Below are 24,138 nucleotides of genomic sequence, written 5' to 3' on the forward strand. Positions count from 1 at the left end.
TGAGCCACCGTGCCCGGCCCCAGTTCTTTTTCTCGGGGCAGGGATGGGAGCTTTCCTGAGTCGGCTCATCTGGCTCCTCCCCTCAATTTCAGTTTCCATATCCGGTCTCTGCTCTCTGTGCTGAGCACAGCAGCACCAGGCTAGGCACGAGACCGAGCTAAGGCCTACCTGATGGAGCAGGTGAGACCCGGGCTGGGCAGGGGGCAGGTGTAGCTTGTGTTATTCCCACCCCCACCTTTTGGCCAGAGCAGGCTCCTGATGGGTTCTGAGGGTGTCCTGCCCCAGTTCCCTCAAGTGGGGTGGAGTCCTGGGCAAAGGGAGGTCTCTGCATGGACCGGTCTGGCCAGGAGTGGGATGAGTGGAGAGGCCAGTGGGTCTGAGTCCCCTGCCATTCCCAGAATGGAGCTGTGGCCTTAGCAAGGGAGGTGATGATGCCTACCTGGGTGCTGGCGCAGTGGCGGTACTCGCCATTCAGGGTTTGTACTAGCGGCAGTTGGCGATGACTGTTAGCACAAACGGTTCTTTTTCTTCTTGATTCTTTTTTTTGGGGGAGGGATGGGAGATTCCTAAGTCGGCTCAGCTGGCTCCTCCCCTCAGTTTCAGTTTCCATTTCAGATCTCTGAGCTGAGCACAGCATCACCGAGCTGAGCTAATTAAGCAGGGCCGCCCTGGGCAAGCTTACGTGGTAGAACAGGTGAGACCTGGGCTGGGCAGGGGGCAGGTGTAGCCTGTGTTACTCCCGCTCCCACTTTTTGACGGAGCAGGCTCCTGATGGGTTCTGAGGGTGTCCTGCCCCACCTCCCTCAAGTGGGGCGGAGTCCCAGGCAAAAGGGAGGTCTCTGCACAGACTGGTCTGGCCAGGAGTTGGGAGGGGTGGAGGGGCCAGTGGGTCTGAGTCTCCTGCTATTTCCAGAATGGAGCTGCGGCCCTACCAACAGGAGGTGATCACTCCTGCCCTGGAGGGCAAGAATATCATCATCTGGCTGCCCACCGGTGCTGGGAAGACCCGGGCGGCTGCTTATGTGGCCAGGCAGCACCTAGAGACTGTGGATGGAGCCAAGGTGGTTGTATTGGTCAATAGGGTGAGTGGTCTGCCCTGCCCGGCCTGCCCCACTCCCCCACCACCAAGCAGGGTCTCAGCTCTTCAGGCGCCTCTCCCCACCAGAATTCCAGAGCTGCTGTGGCCATCCCTAAGTTCACCTGTCTTTCCACCCCGGCTCAGTACCCAGCTATGTCCTGCGGGTCACCTTACCTCCTCCCCACTCCCCTGGCCTCAGATTCAGCTTTCTCTTCCCACCTCATTCTCCACCCCCAGGTGCACCTGGTGACCCAGCATGGTGAAGAGTTCAGCCGCATGCTAGATGGACGCTGGACCATGACAACCCTGAGTGGGGACATGGGGCCACGTGCTGGCTTTGGCCACCTGGCCCGGTGCCATGACCTGCTCATCTGCACAGCACAGCTGCTGCAGATGGCACTGACCAGCCCTGAGGAGGAGGAGCACGTGGAGCTTACGGGTGAGGGCCGTGGGCAGGGGGAAAAAGGATATGCACCCGGGGTACCTCCTCCCACCAACCCCAGGGCACCTCCCAAAGTACAGGTGGTGGGAGTTTTTGTGGGAGCCTGTTTACAAAACCCCAGCAGACACTAGCAGAAACAGGCTGGGCTATGGTGTAGGATCTTAGGCAAGTCCCTTCCCCAGCTGAGCCTCCGTTTACTAATCTGTGAAATGGAGAGAAATCACCCGTGCCTGGCTTTTCATCCTGGGACCCAGCTGCAGGTTGTGAAAGGAAGAAGGAATTCTTAGATTATTGTGGGGACTGAGAGTTTATGAGAGGGAAGGGCTTTGCAAACACAGGTCACAGCCTTCCCCATTGTGCCCCCAGCCTTCTCCCTGATCGTGGTGGATGAGTGCCACCACACCCACAAGGACACCGTCTACAACGTCATCATGAGCCGGTACCTAGAACTTAAACTCCAGAGGGCACGGCCCCTGCCCCAGGTGTTGGGTCTCACAGCCTCCCCAGGCACTGGCGGGGCCTCCAACCTCGATGGAGCCATCAACCACGTCCTACAGGTGAGCCTGGCCCTGTGTGCCTCCCACCACCAGACACACCAGGGACCTCCCTCCCTCCCTGCCTGCCTGCCCACTAACCCATCCCCCGCAGCACTACCCAGGCTCTCCGTGGCAGGGTCTGGCCCCTTCCTCACCTAAGATCCAGCCTCCAATGGCTTCTTATGGCACAAAGAATTAACCGTAGTTCATACTACAGCCACACTGGACTGCCTTCTGCTTCTCGAACATGCCGGGCTTCTTCCCATCTTGGGACCTTTGCACTTACCATTTCTTTTGCCTGGAATGCCCTTCCCTTTAAACTTTACCTGCTGCCTCCTCCTTGTCATTCACTGAGCAGCTTAAATGCCACTTCTTCAAAGTCCTCCCTGATCGCCCCCTCTGCTCTCTGTCATATCATCCAGTGCTAGCCTCTTCAGAGCTTGTTAAAGCGCTCTGCAAGGTTCCATTATGCTTTGCTGGTTTATTATCTGTCTCTCCAACTCCAGTCTGAGTTCCTTTGTGTCCCCAGTGCCTAGAACAAGACTGGCATAGACAGGGCGAGCAATATTTGAGTGGATGAATGCCCATGCCCCCAATGGCCTTCCCCTCTCCTGTCCTCAGCTGGGATCCATCCTGCCCCAAAGGTTTACCCATTGTCCCCACAGACCCTTACTTTCCAGTAAAGTCCTCTCTGTTGCCCCCAGCTCTGTGCCAACTTGGACACGTGGTGCATCATGTCACCCCAGAACTACTTCCCCCAGCTGCAGGAGCACAACCAGCAGCCTTGCAAACAGTACGACCTCTGCCAGAGGCGCAGCCAGGTACACGGGGGCAGGGACACGGCGGGAGCGGGAGCCCGTGTGAAGCGAGGACCCCAGGCTTGGGCCCCGACTCCACCCTCACTAGCTGTATGACTTCAGGTCACTTGCTCTGTGTCTGAGCCTCAATTTCTCCTCTCTGTGAAATGGGGCAGATACAGCCCATGCCCACAGCCCACTCTTCGGATTGACTCAGAAGGCACCGCCTGCGCCTGTCACAGCACTGACATGCTGGGGAGTGCTCTGCAAACCAAAGAGCAGGGCCGCTTTGTGCTGAGGCTGTGCTGAGCTCTCTCCAATGTGGCCAGGGCCTGGTGCCTGCTGTGACTGGACGGGACAAGGACTAGGTGTCAGGTCCACAACTACACCAATGTTACACTCGGGGTCAGGCTTGAGTCCACGCTGTGGTCTGCAGGGAGTGAATGAGCAGATAGCTGAAAGAACCCTTGGCGGGGCCGTGGGCTGGTGAAATGTAGTTTTAGGCCAGATACAGTGGCTCACGCCTGTAATCCCAGCACTTTGGGAGGCCGAGGCCGGCAGATCATCTGAGGTCAGGAGTTCAAGACCAGCCTGGCCAACGTGGCGAACCCCTGTCTCTACTAACAAGACAAAATTAGCCAGGCATGGTGCTGCATGTCTGTAATCCCAGCTACTCGGGAGGCTGAGGCAGGAGAATCACTTGAACCTGGGAGGTGGAGGTTGCAGTGAGCCGAGATCGCGCCACTGCACTCCAGCCTGGGCAACAAGAGGGAAACTCAGTCTCAAAAAAACAAAACAAAACAAAACAAACTGTAGTTTTATTCAGCAGCTGCAGCTCTCTCACACTGTCCCCCTTTATCTGGGCTGTCTGCTCTGGCTCTGTGGCTCCTGCCACCCCCAGGCCTGCAGCTGCACTCCCTGGCCTGCAAGGCCAGCTCTGTCAGGGTCAGCAGTTAACTTTCTCCCTCTGGGCACAAACTGGTTCCTGGCTCCCCGCTGCCCATCTTCAAGGTGACCAGCTCTCCCTTAAAAGGGTTAGTAGCATTATTATCTCTCTCGGTGCGCCCATGTGCACTGCCATACCACGCAGAACTGAGCCCCGTGCGCAGCATCAGCAGGGCAGTTATACCTTCTGACAATAAAGGCTCAGAGTCATATGAACTTACACAAACAGGCTATATAGCAAGTGGAGTATGCGCCTGCCCCCTAAACTCGCTGAGTCACCCTGGCCCGGATGTCTGCCTCTGCCTATTCCTTGACCAAAGCACATCCATGTACCTTACACTAGGCCCCACCATTCCCAGGCCAAAAGGTAAGAGCACATCGCGGGTGAGACAGGGCAGGAGCCGGGTGCAGGAACCTGGCCCCTGCCTCTGGCCAGGACTCCTCCACACCCCAGCCGGCCTCCCTCTGGAGCTCTCACCTCAGCTAAGACAGATGGGTGAGGCAGTCGCGGCGCGCTGCACGCCGGGGTCAGCGACCCCACTGAGTTCCCATCCTCCAACACATTTTGGTTAGAAAAATGGGGTGTCCACCAGTATCCTCGCAGGCACCTTCCCATGTGTATGGGAATCCCCTCCAACCCTCCTCTTGCTAAGGATCCGTTTGGGGACTTGCTGAAGAAGCTCATGGACCAAATCCACGACCACCTGGAGATGCCTGAGTTGAGTCGAGACTTTGGGAAACAGACGTATGAGCAGCAGGTGGTGAAGCTGAGCGACAGTGGTGAGAGGGGCAGCCCCTCAGGCGGAGGCGAGGATGTGGGAGTGGTCAGGGGTGGGCCCTGCCTGGGTGGAGGCCTTAGGGGCGGGGCCTAGCCACTCAAGGGGTGGAGTCTGAGTGGGAGGTCCCTATGGGGCCGACAGAGGGTGGGGCAGGGGGCGGGCAGGGGCCCAGCTCAGACCCTACGCCCTGTACCCGCAGCGGCTTTGGCTGGGCTCCTGGAGCAGCGGGTTTACGCACTTCACCTGAGGCGCTACAATGACGCGCTCCTTATCCACGACACCGTGCGCGCCGTGGACGCCCTGGCTGCGCTGCAGAATTTCTATCAAAGGGAGCACGCCACTAAAACCCAGATCCTGTGTGCTGAGCGCTGGCTGCTGGCCCTGTTCAATGGTGAGGGACGGGAGAGGGGTTTGTGGGCGGGGGTGATGGGGCCTGGATGCGAGATCAGAGGCCAGGGCACAGGTGCCAAGACGTACGCGCGAGGATATTGGTGGACATCCTATTTTTCTAACCAAAATTCAAGGCCATGGGTAGGATGGATTTATTTCCTCATTTGGGAAGGTTTTTGCATAGTTATATTAAAATTAATTCACATTATTGACTTTTGTTTTAAGAGTCAGGGTCTTGCTCTGTCGCCCAGGCTGGAGTACAGTTATGCAATGATAGCTCACTGCAACCTCGACCTTCTGGGCTCAGTGATTTTCACCCTTCAGCCTCCCGAGTAGCCAGGGCTACAGGTGGGCATCACCACTCCCTGCTAATCAAAAAATTTTTGGAGCCGGGCGCGGTGGCTCAAGCCTGTAATCCCAGCACTTTGGGAGGCCGAGGCGGGTGGATCACGAGGTCAAGAGATCGAGACCGTCCTGGTCAACATGGTGAAACCCCGTCTCTACTAAAAATACAAAAAAATTAGCTGGGCATAGTGGCGTGTGCCTGTAATCCCAGCTACTCAGGAGGCTGAGGCAGGAGAATTACCTGAACACAGGAGGCGGAGGTTGCGGTGAGCCGAGATCGTGCCATTGCACTCCAGCCTGGGTAACAAGAGTGAAACTCCGTCTCAAAAAAAAAAAAAAAAAAAAATTTGTTGGGGGGGCCGGGTGCGGTGGCCCACGCCTGTAATCCAAGCACTTTGGAGGCCAAGGCGGGCGGATCACCTGAGGTCGGGAGTTCAAGATCAGCCTGACCAACATGGTGAAACTCCCTCTTAAAAAAAAAAAAAAAAAAAAAAAAAAAAAAAAAATTTGTAGAGGCAGAGTCTCTCTTTGTTGCCCAGGCTGGTCTCTAACTCCGGGGCTCAAGTGATCCTTCTACCTCTGCTTCCCAAAGTGCTTCGATGACAGGCATGAGTCACTGCGCCTGGCCCAGATTTTTAAATTTAATTAATTAATTTATTTTTTTAAAGATGGGGTTTCATCATGATGGCCAGGCTGGTCTTGAACTCCTGACCTCAGGTGATCCACCCACCTCGGCCTCCCCAAGTGCTAGGATTACAGGCTGAGCCACCGCGACCTGCGGCCCAGATTTTTTTAAACCACTAGTTAGGAGTGATTCCTTTAGACAGGGAGAGTGAGGCTGAAAGTCAGAGGGTGAAATTTAAGGCTGAAAATCTCAGCACAGGCTGGGACTCAAAAGATCTGGGTAGCAGAGGTCAGAGTGAAAAGTTCAAGGGTCATCTTGGTGGCTGGGTTGAAGGGCTCTGGTCTGAGATTCTGTACTGTATGACCCTGGTGTGAGGCTGGCCTTGAGAGTGGGCTCGGCAGGAGGCATCCTTTTTGTTTTTGCTTTGAGAGGGAATCTCACTGTCACCCTGGCTAGAGTGCAGTGGCGTGATCACAGCTCAAGTGATCCTCCCACCTCAGCCTCCTGAGTAGCTGGAACTACAGGGGTGCACCAGCACATCCAGCTACTTTTTGTGTTTTTTTGTAGAGATGGGGTTTCAGTGTGTTGTCCAGGCTGGTCTTGAACTCCTGACTTGAAATGATCCACCCACCTTGGCCTCCCAAAGTGTTGGGATTATAGGCGTGAGACCCCGCGCCCAGTTGAGGCATCCTTAAATATGTCTTGGTGCTCCTGGTGAGGGAGTCAACAGGAGCTCCATCCTCCCCTCACCCCCACCTTCTGCACTCCTATTCCTGTGACCACCTCCTCCACCAGTGCCCTGCCCACTCCAAGACCTGAATCCTCTGCCTCTGTTTGGGGTTGGTCGGTCTCCCTCCCTCCCTCTCTCCCACCCTCCTTCCCTCTCTCTCTCTTTCCCTTCCTCTCTCCCTCTCTCTCTCCCTCCCTCCCTTCCTTCCTCTCTTCCTTTTTCTTCCTTTCGTTTCTTTCTTTCCCTTCTTTCTTCCTTTCTTTCCTTTCCTTCCTCTGTCACCAGGCTGGAGTACAGTGGCGCGATCTCAGCTCACTGCAACCTCCGCCTCCCGAAATCAATCAATTCTCCTGCCTCAGCCTCCTGAGTAGCTGGGACTACAGGCCTGCACCACCACGCCCAGCTAATTTTTAGTAGAGATGAGGTTTCACCATGTTGGCCAGGATGGTCTTGATCTCTTGACCTCATGATCTGCCTGCCTCAGCCTCCAAAGTTCTGGGATTATAGGTGTGAGCCACTGTGCCCAGCCTCTTTCCTTCCTTCCTTTTCTTTCTTTCTGTTTTTTTTTGAGACAGAGTCTCACTCTATTACCCAGATTAGAGTACAGTGGTAACAATCATAGCTCTCTTCATCCTTGACCTCCTGGGCTCAAGCAATCCTTCTGCCCTCAGCCTCACAAGTAGCTGGGACTACAGACATGCGCCACTACACCTGGCAAACTTTTTGGGGTTTTCAACAGACCACAAGAATATGCTGGCCCACTTGGCAACTCATGGCCTGGAGAATCCAAAACTGGAGATGCTGGAAAAGATCCTGCAGAAGCAGTTCAGGAGCTCTGACAGCCCCCGGGGCATCATCTTCACCCGCACCCGCCAGAGCGCGTGCTCCCTCCTGCTCTGGCTCCAGCAGCAGCCGGGCCTGCAGACTGTGGACATCCGGGCCCAGTTACTGATTGGATCCGGAAACAGCAGCCAGAGCACCCACATGACCCAGGTGTAGGCTTCAGGGCAAGATGCTGGCAGTGGCAGGGATTCCATAGGAGACAAGTGCAGGGAACAGGGTATTGAGCACAGAGAGGTGGGGACAGGGAGACCCTGGGGGAAGAAGGTTGACTATCCCCAGGCAGAGGGTCAGGGAGCTGGGGGAGGGAGGCAGACAATGACATCCCCAGTGCTGAAGCCTCTCCCAGTCTGGGGGTCCCTGGAGACAGAAGGGTAGGGCATGGGTGTCTGTAGGAAAAAGGTGGGTGATGCAGATCCTCAGGGCAGATCAGGTCTGGGGTCCCTTGCAGGAGAATATTATGGCTTAGGAGTTGTTCCTAGAGTCCCTAGGGAAGTTAGGGGTTGGATAGGCATCTGGGAAGATGGGCATGATCCCAGGGGTACCTGGGGATAGAGATGGGATTCAAGTGCTCTAGGGAGGTGGACCAAGATTGAGAGTGAGGGCTGAACCAGGAGCAGCTGCTCTGGCAGGGGGTTCAGCCTGAGCCACCTCATGTGCCAGCCTCTTTCTCCTCCCTGCCCTCCCCCTGCAGAAGGACCAGCAAGAAGTGATCCGGAAGTTCCGAGATGGAACCCTGAACCTTCTGGTGGCCACGAGTGTGGCGGAGGAGGGGCTGGACATCCCACAGTGCAATGTGGTGGTGCGCTATGGGCTCCTAACCAATGAGATCTCCATGGTCCAGGTGCTCACACATCCCCTTCCACTCGGCAGCCCTCACAGGATCCTGTGTGGGGCCCCAGCCCAACTCAGAACCGCCCTTGTCTCCCTTCCCAGGCCAGAGGTCGTGCCCGAGCAGGTCAGAGTGTGTACTCATTTGTAGCAACTAAGGATAGTCGGGAGCTGCAGCGGGAGCTGATCAACGAGGCACTGGAGACGCTGATGGATCAGGCAGTGGCTGCTGTGCAGAAAATGGACCGGGCCGAGTACCAGGCCAAGGTCTGCAGGCGGCCTGCATGCCCTGTGGGAGGGATGGGGCGGAGGGAGCACTCCCTGGCAGGTTTCTGACTGCACACGTATGTCCCCCTGTCTCCTCTACATCTCAGAGCTAAATTTGCCCACCTAGGGAAGGATTGGAGAGAGGCCAGGTGTGGGGCTGCCAGGGAAGGCAGTGCCTGGACTCCAGAAGGCCTTGGGAACAGGCCTTATCCAGGGCTCTTTATTTATCCTTGCCACGAGATACTTTATGTATCTGCAAGAGCTGCATTACAGCCCTTCTGGAACCAGGCAGAGGGGACGAGATAAGTCCACGTGCAGAAGATAAGTCCAGAACTGGGACTTATAGCATCAGTTCCCCTGAGGCAGGGCCACCACCTGGTCCAGGGTGTTCCTTGTTATCCCAGCATAATTGTTAATGATGCCCCATGACAGAGTCACAGAAGTAGCTTTGCCTGAAGAAAGCTTACCCCTCCACTGTTGCCCCCACTACCTATACTGCTGCTCTCCATAGCTTCTTTTTTTTCCCCCCCCGAGACAGAGTCTTGCTCTGTCACTCAGGCTGAGTGCAGTGATGCATTCTCTGCCTCAGCCTCCCGAGTAGCTGGGATTACAGGCATGTGCCACCATGTCCGGCTAATTTTGTATTTTTAGTAGAGATGGGGTTTTACCACGTTGGCCAGGCTGGTCTCGAACTCCTGACCTCATGATCCATCCACCTGGGCCTCCTAAAACGCTGGGATTACAGATGTGAGTCACTGCGCCTGGCAACACAGCCTCTTTTAAGAGAGCTCCAGGGAGGGTTAAGGAAATTATCTTCCGGGTACAGATAATCTCAAATCTTTGGAACCCTTTCTCCCCCAGGGACTATTCTCTTAACCCCCAGCCATGCCTGGTGTCCCTTCCCACCCCAGATCCAGGATCTGCAGCAGGCAGCTGTGACCAAGCGGGTAGCCCAGGCAGCCCAGCGCGAGAGCCAGCGGCGGCAGTTCCCTGTGGAGCACGTGCAGCTACTCTGTATCAACTGCATGGTGGCCGTGGGCCACGGCAGTGACCTGCGGAAGGTGGAGGGCACCCACCACGTCAACGTGAACCCCAACTTCTCGTGAGACCTATGGAAGGGGCTACCAGGATGAGGGCTAGGTCTCAATGGGTCTGGTTTGAATGTGAGCAAATGAGAAGGTAACCATGGAGGGCAGGGCACAGTGACTCATGCCTGTAATTCCAACACTTTGGGAGGCCGAGGCAGGTGGATCACTTGAGGTTAGGTGTTTAAGACAAGGCTGGTCAACATGGTGAAACTCCTCTTTTTTTTTTTTTTTTTTTTTTGGGCGGGGAGTTGGGTCTCACTCTGTTGCCAGGCTGGAGTGCAGTGGTGTGATCTCAGCTCACTACAGCCTCTGCCTCCCAGGTTCAAGTGATTCTCCTGCCTCAGCCTCCCAAGTAGCTGGGACTATAGGCATGCGCCACCATGCTGGGCTAATATTTATATTTTTAGTAGAGACGGGGTTTCACCATGTTGGCCAGAATGGTCTCGATCTCTTGACCTCCTGATCTGCCCGCCTTGGCCTCCCAAAGTACTGGGATTATAGGCATGAGCCACCACGCCTGGCTGAAATCCCTTCTCTACTAAAAAAAAAAAAAAAAAAAAAAATACAAAAAATTAGCTGGGCATGGTGATGCATGCCTGTAATCCCAGCTACTTGGGTGACTGAGGCATGAGAATCATTTGAACCCAGGAGGCAGAGGTTGCAGCGAGCCAGGATCGCACCACTGCACTCCAGCCTGGGTGATAGAGCAAGACTCTGTCTCAAAAAACAAAACAAAACAAAAAACCAGTTGAGCTGAGTAGAAGGGACTGTGAATAATGAGATTTAGAAAGAGACAGACTAGCCCATGGAAGATCTTAAAGGTCAGGTGTGAAAGTGTAGCCTTTATCCAGGAGGTTCTTCTTAGGAATCTTGGATGGATTTTAAGCAAGGGGATGTCAGGGCAGATTTATATTTTTAGATCACTCTAGCAGTTGGTGGAAGGATGGCTTGATATTGGGAGTAAGAATGGAGGCAGGGAGACTTGTTAGGAGACTGTGAAGACCAGGTAAGCGATGCTGAGCTTGAGCCTGGGCACAAGGGAGCGTGTGATGGAGGCCACATAGGTAGAACTCGCCGAAGACTGGATTTCCTAGCCTAGGAAGTCTGTGCCTCTTGACCAGCAGGAAAGCCCAAGGTCCAGGCAGGGACTTGGCCAGTAGGAGGGCACGAGATCTGGGGCTGAGGAAGGTCAATGAGGGCTGTGGCCACCCCATTTCCTCTCCAGGGTCTACTATAACGTCTCCAGGGAGCCTGTGGTCATCAACAAAGTCTTCAAGGACTGGAAGCCTGGGGGTGTCATCAGCTGCAGGAACTGTGGGGAGGTAAGAGCTTGGGCCATGAGTCCCCAGCCGTGAGGCCCCAGAGTCCTCAGAGTCCTTGGCCCCAGTCTTCAAGAGGCCCTCACTAGGACAGGGGACACAGTCCCACCCCATGGCCTCCAGTCTGAAGAGGGAGGTCCAGCCCCTGTCTAAGGGAGCCCAGTGTATGACAGCCTCAGCTGGGAAGCAAAGGTCCTGTATTCACAGAATTCCAACTTGAGAGAATCCCAGTCTGAGGCCAGAGACCCAGACCCTACTCTCTCTCTCTCACCCCAGGTCTGGGGTCTGCAGATAATCTACAAATCGGTGAAGCTGCCAGCGCTCAAAGTCCGCAGCATGCTTCTGCAGACCCCTCAAGGGCGGATTCAGGCCAAAAAGTGGTCCCGCGTGCCCTTCCCTGTGCCTGACTTTGACTTCCTGCAGCACTGTGCTCAGAACCTGACAGACCTCTCCTTGGACTGACCACCTCATTGCTGCAGTGCCTGGCCCGGGCTGTAGGGGGCGGGAGAGTCCACAGCTGCAGTCGTCTTCCCCGGGACACAGCCTGGTCCAGGCCCCTCCTTCTGGAATCACCAGCTGTGGGCATCAGGCCCACCAGTCACAAAGGAGTCCTGGGCATCCTGGCTTAGGCTCCCGCAATGGGGAAGCAACTGGAGGGCCAGACCTCAGCCCCAGACCCACCTTGCACACACATAGACACTTTTATATGCACTGGATGGAGTTGGGGAAACGGAGGCAAAAGAATTGCCACACTTTGGACTTGGCTGCCATTTAAAAAAATAAATAAAAATAGCTGGTCTGAGTGCAGTGGTGTTTACAACTAATTGATCACAACCAGTTACAGATTTCTTTGTTCCTTCTCTACTCCCACTGCTTCACTTGACTAGCCTAAAAAATAAATAAATAAATTGCCATACTATACTTTGAATCATCACATTCTTTCCCTACCAAGGCCACTTCTAATTTTTGAGGCTCTTTATAAAAATAAATGGAAAAATGGGGTAGAAAATGTGTGGTGTCTTAACTTTGTTGGAATATAATTGGTAGAAAATAAACTGCACATATAGTGTGCAATTGGATACTTTTTTTTTTTTGAGACAGTCGCTCTTGTTGCCCAGGCTGGAGAACAGTGGCACGATCTAGGATCATTGCAACCTCCACCTCTGGGTTCAAGCGATTCTCCTGCCTCAGCCTCCCGATTAGCTGGGATTACAGGTGTGCACCACCACACCTAGCTGATTTTTTTGTATTTTTAGTAGAGATGGGGTTTCACCATGTTGGCCAGGTTGGTCTGAAACTCCTGACCTCGGGTGATCTGCCTGCCTCAACCTCCCAAAGTGCTGGGATTACAGGCTTGAACCACCGTGCCCTGCCTGGATACGTTTTATCATGCATATCCTCCACAATCAAGATAATGAACATAGCTATCAGCCTCAAAATTTCCTGTTTCTTCCAGTGGAATTTTTAAAGAACAAAAGTTTCCTGGTTCCCCATTGTAATCCATACCTCTCACCATTCCTCGTCTAATGACCTGCTTTGTGGTAATTTTTAGTGTTAAGTGTTTTTTTTTTTTTGAGATAGAGTCTTGCTCTGTCGCCCAGGCTGGAGTGCAGTGGCACAATCTCAGCTCACTGCAACCTCTGCCTTCTGAGCTCAAGTGATCCTCCTGCCTCAGCCTCCCAAGTAACTGGGATTACAGGTGCCTGCCACCATGCCTGGCTAATTTTTGTTTTTTTGGTAGAGACAGGGTTTCATCATGTTGCCTAACAGGCTGGTCTCAAACTCCTGAGCTCAGATGATCCACCCACCTTGGCCTTTTAAAGTGCTGGGACTACAGGCATGAGCCACTGAGCCCTGCTTTGTGTTTTTGTTTTGTTTTTGAGACAGGGACTCACTCTGTCGCCCAAGCTGGAGTACAGTAGTGCAATTGTGGCTCACTGCAGCCTTGATCTCCCAGGCTCAAGCAATCCTCCCACCTCAACCTCCTTAGTACCTGGGACTACAGGTGTATACCACCACACCTAATTTTTGGGGGGTAGCGGGGCAGTGTGTAGACAAGGTCTCACTATGTTGCCCAGGCTGGTCTCCAACTCCTGGGCTCAGGTGATCCTCCCAAAGTGCTGGGATTACAGGCATGAGCCACTGTGCCTGGCCTAGTGTTAAAAGTTTTAGGCCAGGCACAGTAGCTCACCCTTGTATTCCCAGCACTTAAGGAGGCTGAGGTGGGCGGATCACCTGAGTTCAGGAGTTTGAGACCAGCCTGGCCATTATGGTGAAACCCTTTCTCTACTAAAAATACAAAAATTAGCTGGGTGTAGTGGCGGCTGCCTATAATTCCAGCTACTCGGGAGGCTGAGTCAGGAGAATCGCTTGAACCAGAGAGGCAGAGGTTGCAGTGAGCTGAGATCATGCCACTGTACTCCAGCCTGGGTGAAAGAGTAAGACCCAACTCAAAAAAAAAAAAAAAAGTTTTAAACACTCCCTGTTTTTTGAGACAGAGTCTTGCCCTATAGCCCAGGCTGGAGTGCAATGGTGCTATCTCAGCTCACTGCAACTTCTGCCTCTTGGGTTCAAGAGATTCTCCTGTCTCAGCCTCCCAAGTAGCTGGGATTACAGGCACCCACCACCAAGCCAGGCTAATTTTTGTATTTTCAGTAGAGACGGGGTTTCACCATGTTGGCCACGCTGGTCTCCAACTCCTGACCTCATGATCCGCCCACCTGGGCTTCCCAAAGTGCTGGGATTACAGGTGTGAGCCATTGCACCCGGCCTAAACACTCCTCTTTAATGGCTCTCCTAAGCCTTATTCATAAAGAGTATCAACAGTCTCAACTTGAGGCCTATCAAGCGTGTGTGGGCTTCTTGCTCCCCCTTCCCCATAATAGCTTCCAACCCCAATGTCCCTGCTCTACCTTCCCTTAACCTTCAGGTCATCTCCCCTAGGCTGGGAGGAAGCTGAGATCCAGCATTTGAGGGGTGGGCTCAGGTAGGCATGGGGGTGGGGAGAATTACAAAGGCCTAAATTTACTGTTCTCATTTTAACAAGAAAGGAAAAGAAAGGCAAGATCTAGGTTGATTCATCAGGGAAAGGGCTATTTCTGTAGTAAAAGGCCCAGCAGGCAGGAGGCACCTTCAAGAGGAAGGGAGGGGGCTAGGGCAGAGATTTGAGAGGATGGCAGTCCTTCCTGCCGTCTAACCTCCTTCCCTCCTGCTACATCCTTGGTCCTGTCCCCAGGTAGATGGGAAATGCACCCTCTTTTCTCCCATCATTTTATTTTTTCTGTAGGCCTCTTGTCTGATTGAGGGCTGAAATTCCAGTTCTCATCTCCCCTAGAGAGTGTACCCCTCTTCCCCAAGGCCCCCTTCCTCCTCCTCTCCAAGTGTCCTTGGCCCTGACTCCAGGAGTCTCCTTCCTCCTCTCTCCTGTCCCACCTCCAGCTGCCTCCCTTGGGGAGAGTTGCTCATCCTCTCCCCACTTTGCCTTCAGTCAGTATACCGCCTGCCAGCAACGTGCTTTTTACAGGTCAATAAAATTAGCGACTGGGGGCAGAGGGAGGGGGCAGGGGCTCAGGGGTGCTAAGCTCAAGAGCCTTGAATGTGGCTAGACTCACGGAGTCAGGAAGCCTATCATTCCAGGGCTAAACAGTGACAGCTGGGGGACCTGGGCTGGCACTAGGGGCGGAGGAGGGGCTGTGTGGTAGGGAGAGAGATGGGCTGAGATAAAGATGGGCTGGGTGCCTCATGGCCCCTCAGCTGTGTAGCCTAAGCCCCTACACAGCTGACCCCTGGAGAGGGCACCCTACCTTTAGAGGAGGTGTTCGGTCGCGCACCCACCCTGACGGGTCTGAAGAGCTCAGATGGAAGGGGGACAAGGACCTGGAGGGGTTTCTGAGCTTTCTTCTTCGTGTGAGGGGTCTTTATGTGAAGTCACCGGCTCCAGGGCATGTGGTCAAGGCTGTCTGAAGGGGGGATTTCCGCCCCGCCCCCGTCCCCCGCATATGCCCGCAGTCCTAACTTCTCAGCCTTCAGAAGAACTCGAGCTCGGGGCCCTCCCTGTGGCCCAGACGCTCCCCTGGGACGTCCCACCTGAATGAGCCAGCACACCCCACCTGCGGGGCCTCGAGGAGGGGCCGGGCCCGGCTCCCCCTCCCAGCCCCGCCTCCGCCCCGCCGGGCCCCGCCCCTCCCGGCCAGCCCGAAACGCAGCGCTTCCAGCCAGGCGAGAGCAGGTGGCCGCGGCGGGCTCCGTCTCTGCCCCGCAGGTAAGACGGCAACGCGGGCTGGTCCACGCCGAGGACCTCGAGGGCAGCGCGGGAGAACGAGGCAGCCCCTTCCACCTGTCCAGTCCTCTCGCCTCAAAACTGGGGGACCCCAAGGGACAGTGAGGATATCCCTATCTCGGCTCTGCGCGCCGACGTTGGGCATCTGCTGGGCGGGACTGAACTCTGGGGCAATTAGAGGGTCCTCGCTGGTTATCCCTAATGCCAGGCGGGCTCCGAGGGATGGAAAAGACAGAGCCGGGCATTAGACGCGCAGCTTTCTGGAGTGGGGCAGGTTGGGGATGGTGACGACGGGGCTCCGGAGTCAGGAACCTCGTTGACGGAGAGCGCGCCAGGCCTCATCCAAGGGCAGCCTCTTCCCCACGATAGAGTGATGGCTTGACCCAAGCGGCTTCTGTTCTGTGGGCTAATGAGGTAAGAGCCACCGCATCGCTGAGCTGGGGCCTGGGTTTTCTAACGAGCCCCTGGGCACCCGCATCATTTATTTACATCTGGGTACAGAGCTGGTGAGCAGGGGATTACCCCGATGGCCTAGGGAACCCAGAAAGTCTGGGAACTTAGTAGATCTCTTTTGTGTCCGTGTCACAGAGCCGACTGGGGATCACAGATGTGGCCTTATGGTAGACAGGGGAGCATTTGCATACTCAGTGTTGGGATCTGGGCTGTAGGAAAGGGGTCCTGCCTCCCAGGACCTTGAGGAAGGCTTCCTGGAAGAGGAGGACCTGGGCTGACAGCTTGGATTTGATGTGCTCAGAGCTCTGAGCCACGAAGGAGAGGCAGCCTTTGGGTCTTGGTGCTGGGTTGAGGTAGAGCAGAGGACCCTGGATTGTAGAACAAAGGGAAGTCAGAATGTTGCTGTCTGGGTCCAGCTGGGACCCCAGGGATCTTCCCGAGATCATCACAAGCCTTTGGACAGACATGGGTGACAATGGGGGGAGGGGAGCTTCCCTTCCTCATCTGTCTAGATTCCCCATTCCACTGCCTCATTCCACCACAGAAACCATCAGAGGCAGAGGTTCGTTCTCATATCTGACCTTCATCCCTTCTGCGTCTGTGCCAGCTTCTTGCTTCTGGGGGGGGAACTGTGTGCTCTAGTGGAAAAAGTGGGGGCTTTGGGGTCAGACCTGAGTTCTAACACCTCTACCTACTTTGTGACCTTGAACAAGTTTCTTAACCCGTTTGAGCTCGCCTCCTCACCTGTAAAATGGGGACAATAATAGAACCCGCCTCACAGGGTGGCTGCAAGGATTAAATGAGAGTACACATGTAGAGCGCTTACCACAGTGCCTGGCGCCTGGCGAGGGCTCAGAAAGTACAAGTGTCCCCTCATGTGTCTGACTGGAAAGCCGATCTGCAGGGGGTGAGGGCGAGCAGGGGAGGGGGGAGTAGAAGGGTTTTTTTTTTTTTTTTTTAAAGCTAAGCTTGGCTAGAAAGAGTGCCCTTCACTGCATGCCTTATCCCCACCAGCCCCTACCCCCTGCTGGTTCCTGGATCTCTGGACCTGTCTGGGCTGCCCAGGGCCCCTCATGTCTTTAGTCACCTTGTTTGTGTTGCCTTTTGCCTCTGCAGCGGGGGAGAGGGCTCCCCCATCCCCACCCAAGGCAGGGACCAGTACCAGCAGGAGCTCACTTGGGGCTGTGCCTCAGTGGAACAAGCTCCAGCTTAGAGACCCAGCCTGAAAAAAAACTCTGGTCATCCCCTCTCTGCCCTCCCCGCCTCCAGAAATCCACAAGTTGGGATCAAGCTGCACTAAATTTTTCCAGGAAGATAAATAATACAAGTGACTGAAAGTCCTGTTTGGGGATTGTCCAAGCTGTCCTCCAATGGAAAGACAGCTTCGGGTCCTGGCCTGAGCTCTAGGCTGCCAGGGAAGGCTGGGTTCAGTAGCACCCTTAAACCTGGGCAAGGGAGGGAGTGCCCATGCCCTAAGCTGGGGGCTTTCAAAGGCTCCACTCTGGCCCTCTTCCTGCCAGTCCTCTCCCTGTGGGATGAGGAGTCAGCAGGGCCAAGGGGATGAGACTGTGAATACCCTCCAAGACCACATTCTCCATATCTGTGACCCTGGTGGTCCCTGCCCAGATGGTCACCATCTGGCTCCCAGCCCATTCTAGCCTCTTCCCTGGGTCTGTCTGCCTCAGGACAGGTTATGCCAATACTGTGTGCACCCCTAGGGACAGTGAAGGGACAGCTATTTGCAGGGGCTGTGGATGGAGCTGGAATATGAAGCTGAGCATCCTTATACATGCATGAGAGTCCTTTGCGGTGCAGATAGGACCTGGCAGCAGGATGGGGGTGGTCAGGTTGCTGGTGGAGCTGTCTCCTCTGCACGGAGTCGTTCTGGTACGTAAAGCTCAGGAGGCAGACAAATCCAAATTTGCATCTGGTCCTCCAGGTCATTAATGAAGGTATATTTGTCAGGGTGAGAGGTTAGCACATTTCACAGTTGGCTGGCTTGATTTATAACTTTTAAATATTTGGACATATGTCTGTGGGCCGCCATTTGTCCCCCTGCCCCAGGCCCTGCGAGTGTTCCAGGTGGGCCTGGCTGGGCCTGTGACTTCAGCTGCCATTTGGTTAATTCCTGCCCCACTCTCCCCATCCCCCAAAAGAGTAGCATCCCCATAAAACTGGGCTTAGAACATGTTCACCTGGACCAGGAAGGAGTTTCAAGGTGAAATGAAGATTGTCAGTTGTCACCAACAAGCAGTTCCCCTGTGGGCCTCCTGACCTCATTATCCACCACAAAACTGGGACAATTTTTTTTTTAATGTCCTGTGATGCTTGAGAGGGAAGGGCTAGGGAGGAGAGGTTACTTCTCTCCCGTGTGTGGTGAGGGTGTGGGTCACTGGACCCCAGGAACAAGGAGGGAGCTAAATGGGGCCGCAGCAGGAGGCAGGATGGAAGCTGGCCCAGGGAAAAGCCAGGGCTGGACCCCACTATCCCTCCGGCTGCCCTTCTCAGAGGGAGCTGCACCCACAGCCAGGGAGAGGGCCATGTGTCTATAATGTGGGTTCTCCCCTGAGTTTGGAGTTTGGGCTTGGGACAGGAGAGAGTGTGGGGCCAGCTGGCCAGGCGGCGGGGGTCAGCCCCACCGGGAATGAATGGCATGCTGGTGTTGACTGTAGTCAAGTGCCCTGTGGCACCTGGGCACACCGTCTGTTCAGAAGAGAGGCAAAAACCTTTGTTGTGGCCGTCTCTGCTCAGTGAGACTTGATTGGGCTACTTGAGGAACAGCCTGTCACCTTGGCCTCATTAGCACCGTGAGGCTCTTGATGGAACTGGACGCACACACATGCATGCACACTCTCACAGACTCACCCAGGTCCGCATTCCCCCTGCACTAACTCCCAGAGGTCTGTGTATAGGGTTATGTGCACCTAAACCCCACCCCAGGTGCAATCTGGGGTGTGGCCACGCTTGCAGATCCACGCTGACACACACGGCTTGCAACGCCCACACCCTCACCCCAGTCACACTCTCGCTGTCCCTTATTGGTGACTTTTCATTCACCTTGGGTGACCCGCCGGCTCCAGTGGCCAAGGGTTGGCTTACTAGAGGGTGGCTGGGGGCCAGATGCCAGCAGCGGTTGGTTCAGCTTTGGGGACAGGAGGCAGCAGCATTGCTCTGGTGAGGCCACCCTCGGTGGGGCTCAACCCCCCAGCACCGAGGCTCCCCTACATCTCCCAGGAGAGTTTATCGGGTCCTGAGGCGGTCTGTCCCTGTGTAGGTCCTGTGAGCTTCTTTCTACTTCCCCCTGTGAGCATGTCTGGCCCTGTGCCTCCTGTGTGCACGACCGTCTCTGTTCTCTGCTCCTGACCCCATCCTTTGCTGTCTGTGTCTCCTCTCCACCTGTCTAACCCTTTCTCTGTGAGTCTTTCTCACTTTGTCTTTTCTTCTTCCTTTCCTCTGCCTCCTCTGTCTATCCCTTCTCTCACACCCCCGCTCTCGGTGTCTCACTATGTGGCTGTCTCTCTGGGTGGGGCTTTCTGTGTCTTCACCTCTCTCCATCTCTGCCTCTCAGTCTGGACGTGTATCCTTCTGACTCTCTGTTTTAGTCTCTTGAGGAGTCCCGGAAAAAGGATAGCCAAGAGTCATCCCAGCACTTGGGGAGGCCGAGGCAGGAGGATCACCTGAGGTCAGAAGTTCGAAACCAGCCTGGCCAACATGGTGAAAACGTTGGCCATTTTCTGTCTCTACTAAAAATGCAAAATTAGCCGGGCATGGTGGTGCATGCCTGTAATCTTAGCTACTTGGGAGGTTGAGGTGGGAGAATCACTTGTACCTGGGAGGCAGAGGTTGTGGTGAGCCAAGATCGTGCCATTGCACTCCAAATAAACAAGGTGATAATGCCTCCCAGGGGGCCATGATCACTTCTTGGCCCCTCCACTGCCAGGCAAGGAGGCAGGAAGGGGACTATCATGTACTAAGGAGAGTGGATGGACCAGGCATGGTGGCTCACACCTGTAATCCTAGCACTTTGGAAGGCCAAGGTGGGCAGACTGCTTGAGGTCAGGAGTTAAGAAGTCAGCCTGGCCAACATGGTGAAACCTCGTCTCTACTGAAAAATACAAAAAATTAGCCTGGCATGGTGGTGCATGCCTATAATCCCAGGTTCTCGGGAGGCTGAGGCAGGAGAATTGCCTGAGCCTGGGAGGTGGAGTTTGCAACGAGCTGAGATCGTGCCACTGCACTCCAGCCTGGGTGACAGAATGAGACCCTGTCTCCACAAAAAAAAAAAAAGTAAAAAGAGCTGCTGGCTCATCTCCAGCTCCTCTGTTAGGAACGAAGGGGTTTTGGCTCCAACTCTGAAATGTTATTCAGTGATGAGGCCCAGGGTCACAGGCCTGGGAGCAGGGCTGGGGGTTCAGAGTCATCACTCTGGGAGAGAACCCCTTGTCTGTCTGGTTGACCTGATTGACCTTGAACCGAGGGAAGGGTGTTGGGACTTGGAGTCTCCCTCAGAAGAGGCATTGACCAGAGTGGGGCTGAATCAACACTTTTCTTTCTCCTGGAAGCAGCCAAGCTCAACCCACCCACCCCAGGCCCCAGCTTCCTGCTCTAAACCACGCTGTGCTCCCCACCCTGTTGCAAATATTTCTGCCAACTGTCCCAGGCCGAGGGGCCAGTTTAAACAGCCTCCCTGCCCTCTCCCAGCCTCCCCACCTCTGTGGCCTCCCCATCCCTCCCACCTCACACAGCAGCCGCTGTGTTGGCTGTTTGTTTATTTGACTAAGATTTCCTTGGGTGGGGCGAGGACCGATTCCACAGGTCCTTCTCCTCACTTTAGATGCCCAGGCGAGAGGCCAGCCCTAGCTTTGGCCTTGCCCTCCTGCCCTGTCCAGCCTTCCTGGGACCCCCAGATTTCTCTCCTATATCCCAAGCCCCAGACTTCTCTATCCTCCTGATCTCAGCTCTGTTCAGCCCCACATCTGATGCCAGCTGACCCCCTCCCCTGACCCAAAGTTAAGCGCTCTGGCCCTGGAGGGCAGGATGGGGATGGGACACTCCCCGACCCCCTGCTGAGAGGAGAGGAAATGCCAGGAAGAGGCTTTGGGAACAGGAACCCTTGGGTTTTCTAGGGGCCCCTAAAGAGGGAGGCATGGGGCGTGGTCTCTGGAATGTGGGAGAAGTCTGCCCACTCTCCCTGTTGGGCGGCTTGAACCAGTCCTCCAGTGAGACTTTAGCAGAGGAAGAATTCTCTAATGGACTCGGGGCCCCGGCAAGAATCCATCTCCAGAACAATCTCCCTGGGACCCCAAGGGGCCTCCTGTCCCTTGATTTTGTACAGAACTTTGCTGTATACAGAACTGCCTCATCCCATCCCATGAGCACCTGCAGAGATCAAAATTCCTTTTTTTTTTTTTTTGACACAAGTCTCACTCTTCAGCACAAGTCACCCAGGCTGGAGTACAGTGGCTCAATGTTGACTCACTGCAACCTCCACCTCCCAGGTTCACAAGATTCTTGTGCCTCAGCCTCCCAAGTAGCTGGGATTACAGGCGGACGCCACCATGCCCAGCTAATTTTTTGCACTTTTAATAGAGACAGGGTTTCGCCATGTTGTCCAGGCTGTTCTCAAACTCCTGACCTCAGGTGATCCACCTGCCACGGCCTCGCAAAGTGCAAAGATTACCGGCATGAGCCTCCGCGTCTGGCCGAGATCAAAGTTCTTTTTGTAGATGGCGAAAGCTCAGAGAGCAAAGCAACTTGGGCAGAGTCTACTGGCAGAACCTGGACTTGAACCTAGGTGTCCTTACACCTCACTGGACCATGCTGGAGCTGCTTCTTGGACTAAAAGAGTCACAGGCTGCAGTCACCCCTGGCTCTCCCTGAATCTCCCCTCACCCAGATCTCCTCACATACCAAGCAAGACTCCTGGCCGTGCGTCTCTGGCTGGGAGGTTAATACAGGAGCAGGTAGCATTCTGATAACCTCATTCTGAAATTTGCTGTCCTAGTTAGCAGCTTCCTGAGGGGAGAGGGACACAAGAAGCTTTTAGAGATGGTTTCAACCCTCTGGGTGCTAATTGGGAATGAGACTCTCCCTAGGTTGAGACTGGGGACAGCTATTCTGGGTCCGCAAGACGAGGTGTTGGGGTGGAGAGGCCAGAGGGGGGATCAGGAAGTTTCCCCAAATAGCCTGGCCTGAAGCCGCATGTGGGAGCCAAGCCCCAAGGAAGTGGCCCAGATGAAGGGGTGGAGGGGCAGCTGTCCAGTTGGCACATGGGCTTGACCCTTGGGAAGCTGGGCATAGGGCAAAAATGAGGAGCAGGACTGGTTTTGTCTCCTCTTTTGTTTTTTGTTTGAGACAGGGTCCTGCTCTGCCACCCAGGCTGGAGGGCAGTGGTGAGATAGCAGCTCACTGCAGCCTCCGCCCAGAGCCTCACGAACAGCTGGGACTATAGGCACGCACCTGGCTAATTTTGTTACATTTTTTTGTAGAGACAGGGGTCTCCCTCTGTTGCCCAGATTGGTCTCAGACTCCGGGCTCAAGCGATCCTTCTGCCTCAGCCTCCCAAAATGCCAGGATTACAGGTGTGAGCCACGCGCAGCCAGTCTCTGCTCTCCCACTGAAATGGGCTTTCCTGGAACTTGATGTCATGAGTAAGTGGGTGTGTCTCTACCTTGTCCCAGCCCCTCCCACCAAGCCTCAGCCTACTGTCCTAGCTCTCATCCCAGTGACACTGATTTACTCATTTATGTCATCAATATTTATTGAGTACCTACTATGTGCTATACTTGGTAGGCTCTGCCCTGGGAATTCAAGGAGGAACAAGACAGGGTTCCAAGAGGGAACAAGACAGATTCTCGAGAGGGAATAAGAGGCCAGGCGCGGTGGCTCACACCTTTAATCCCAGCACTTGGGAGACTAAAGCGGGTGGATCACTTGAGGTTAGGAGTTCAAGACCAGCCTGGCCAACATGGTGAAACCCCGTCTCTAACTAAAAATGTAGAAATTAGCCAGGTGTGGTGGTGCCTGCCTGTAATCCCAGCTACTCAGGAGGCTGAGGCAGGAGAATCGCTGGAACCCAGGAGGCGGAGGTTGCAGTGAGCCGAGATTGCACCTCTGCACTCCAGCCTGGGCGACAGAGCGAAACTCCATCTCAAAAAAAAAAAAAAAAGAGGGAATAAGAGAGCAATACAGGAAGGCCTTTCTCAGAGGTGATAGTTAAATAAACATCAGCCATGAGAAGGAGGAGGGAGGGATCAGGAGGAAAAGAGCACTCAAGGCAGAGAGAACAGGGTTTGAGAAAGCTCCCAGGTGAGGGAGAGATCACTGTGCTCCAGGGACAGAAAGAGCCCAGTGTGGCTGGAAGGTGGGGAGTCACGGGAAACAGATCCGAGGGGCACAGGATATTTTAACCACTAAGGATATTTTAACCCTAAGGATGTTTTGAATGCAAACATTTTAAACCAAAACATACCAACGCTGAAAACCTTTTAAGACAGTGTTCTCCAGCTTGAATTCTATTCATCCAACTTAATTCTTTGATGAGATTTTTCTGTTTTTCCACTGTGGTACAGTTCAACAAATGGCTGTGTTTTTCATTCCATTGTAATTTGACTGAAACTGTTTTCATCGGCATCGATTCCGTTCACATTTTGCTGCTGAGATTGGAGGCATCCATCAGTTTGGGGGCTGCAGGCTCCCGACACTAGTTTCTGCCATTGTGTGACTGACTGGGTAACCTCATCCCATTTTGGAAGATTTAAATTAAAACCAAAAAAAGATTCGTGTTCAGGATTTGATTCTTTTGTGCATTTTAGTCAATAATGAGCTTTCTCATATCCAGTTCTAGCCATCCTCAGTGTTACTTCTACCCGTAATATTTTTAGGTGGAGAGTTGTATTTCTATCTCAGTTAATCTGTGGGAGGGATCAGGTGGAAGGGAGAGAAGTGCTTCGGGGAGGGGAAGGGCCCGCATCTTCAGGGCTGGGCAAGCATTCTTCTAAATCAAAGGGGAAGCTTTTGGAGCTTTTGGCCCAGATCATGATGTGATCAGATTTGCCTTTATTTATTTATTTATTTATTTATTTAGAGACAGGGTCTTATTCTGTCCCCCAGGCTGGAGAGCAGTGATGTGATCACAGCTCACTACAGCCTCAACTTCCCAGGTTCAAGCAATCCTCCCACCACACCCAGCTAATTTTTGTATTTTTTTTTTTTTGTAGAGATGGAGTCTTGCCATGTTGCTCAGGCTGGAGAGTTGCCCTTTTAAGAGTCTCCCTCTGGCTGTATGAAGAGGGACTGGGAGGGAGGGGAGGTGGGGAAGTTAGAGGCAGGGGGACCAGTGAGGAGGCTATTCTGCCAATCCAGGTGGTAAAGAGAAGTGAACCGGGCCAGGCA

The 24,138-nt window shown here is 54.2% G+C and overlaps 2 protein-coding genes across 5 annotated transcripts in view; both read left to right on the top strand.

Moving 5' to 3' along the window:
• The first annotated feature begins 84 nt into the window (after positions 1-84).
• On the top strand, positions 85-11,819 carry DHX58 (DExH-box helicase 58). 3 transcript variants are annotated; one of them, XM_012444080.3, is made up of 14 exons: positions 85-180; positions 616-694; positions 914-1,082; positions 1,316-1,517; positions 1,887-2,077; positions 2,761-2,877; positions 4,452-4,578; positions 4,777-4,968; positions 7,407-7,660; positions 8,202-8,351; positions 8,444-8,605; positions 9,517-9,707; positions 10,919-11,015; positions 11,289-11,819. In XM_012444080.3, exons 3-14 carry the CDS (start codon positions 915-917, stop codon positions 11,472-11,474), a joined length of 2,037 nt encoding a protein of 678 aa, XP_012299503.1. In that variant the 5' UTR covers positions 85-180; positions 616-694; position 914; the 3' UTR covers positions 11,475-11,819. The 3 variants fall into 3 exon arrangements, 2 of the variants coding, with proteins under 2 accessions (XP_012299503.1, XP_012299504.1); XR_001105988.3 differs by lacking the exon at positions 11,289-11,819 and having other exon boundaries at positions 9,517-9,784; positions 10,919-11,006; XM_012444081.3 differs by lacking the exon at positions 616-694 and having other exon boundaries at positions 93-180.
• A 3,658-nt stretch (positions 11,820-15,477) lies between these two features.
• The window catches only part of ZNF385C (zinc finger protein 385C), a 66,099-nt gene continuing 57,438 nt past the window's right edge, over positions 15,478-24,138 (top strand). For both annotated transcript variants that reach the window (XM_012444076.2, XM_012444075.2), the window contains exon 1: positions 15,478-15,705. The gene's annotated coding sequence lies outside the window, so the exon portion shown is untranslated. The remainder of the gene's footprint in view (positions 15,706-24,138) is intronic.

The sequence above is a fragment of the Aotus nancymaae genome, unplaced genomic scaffold, assembly GCF_030222135.1.
Source record: "Aotus nancymaae isolate 86718 unplaced genomic scaffold, 86718_ANA_hifiasm-v0.15.2.pri h1tg000089l, whole genome shotgun sequence".
Lineage (NCBI taxonomy): Eukaryota > Metazoa > Chordata > Mammalia > Primates > Aotidae > Aotus > Aotus nancymaae.

Bases quoted from the DNA above. Each gene is read 5' to 3' on its own strand.
- DHX58 (XM_012444080.3), top strand. From the start codon at position 915: ATGGAGCTGCGGCCCTACCAACAGGAGGTGATCACTCCTGCCCTGGAG. The intron at 4,579-4,776 runs GTGAGAGGGGCA...CTGTACCCGCAG, and splicing joins GGTGAAGCTGAGCGACAGTG to CGGCTTTGGCTGGGCTCCTG. The intron at 9,708-10,918 runs GTGAGACCTATG...TTTCCTCTCCAG, and splicing joins AACGTGAACCCCAACTTCTC to GGTCTACTATAACGTCTCCA.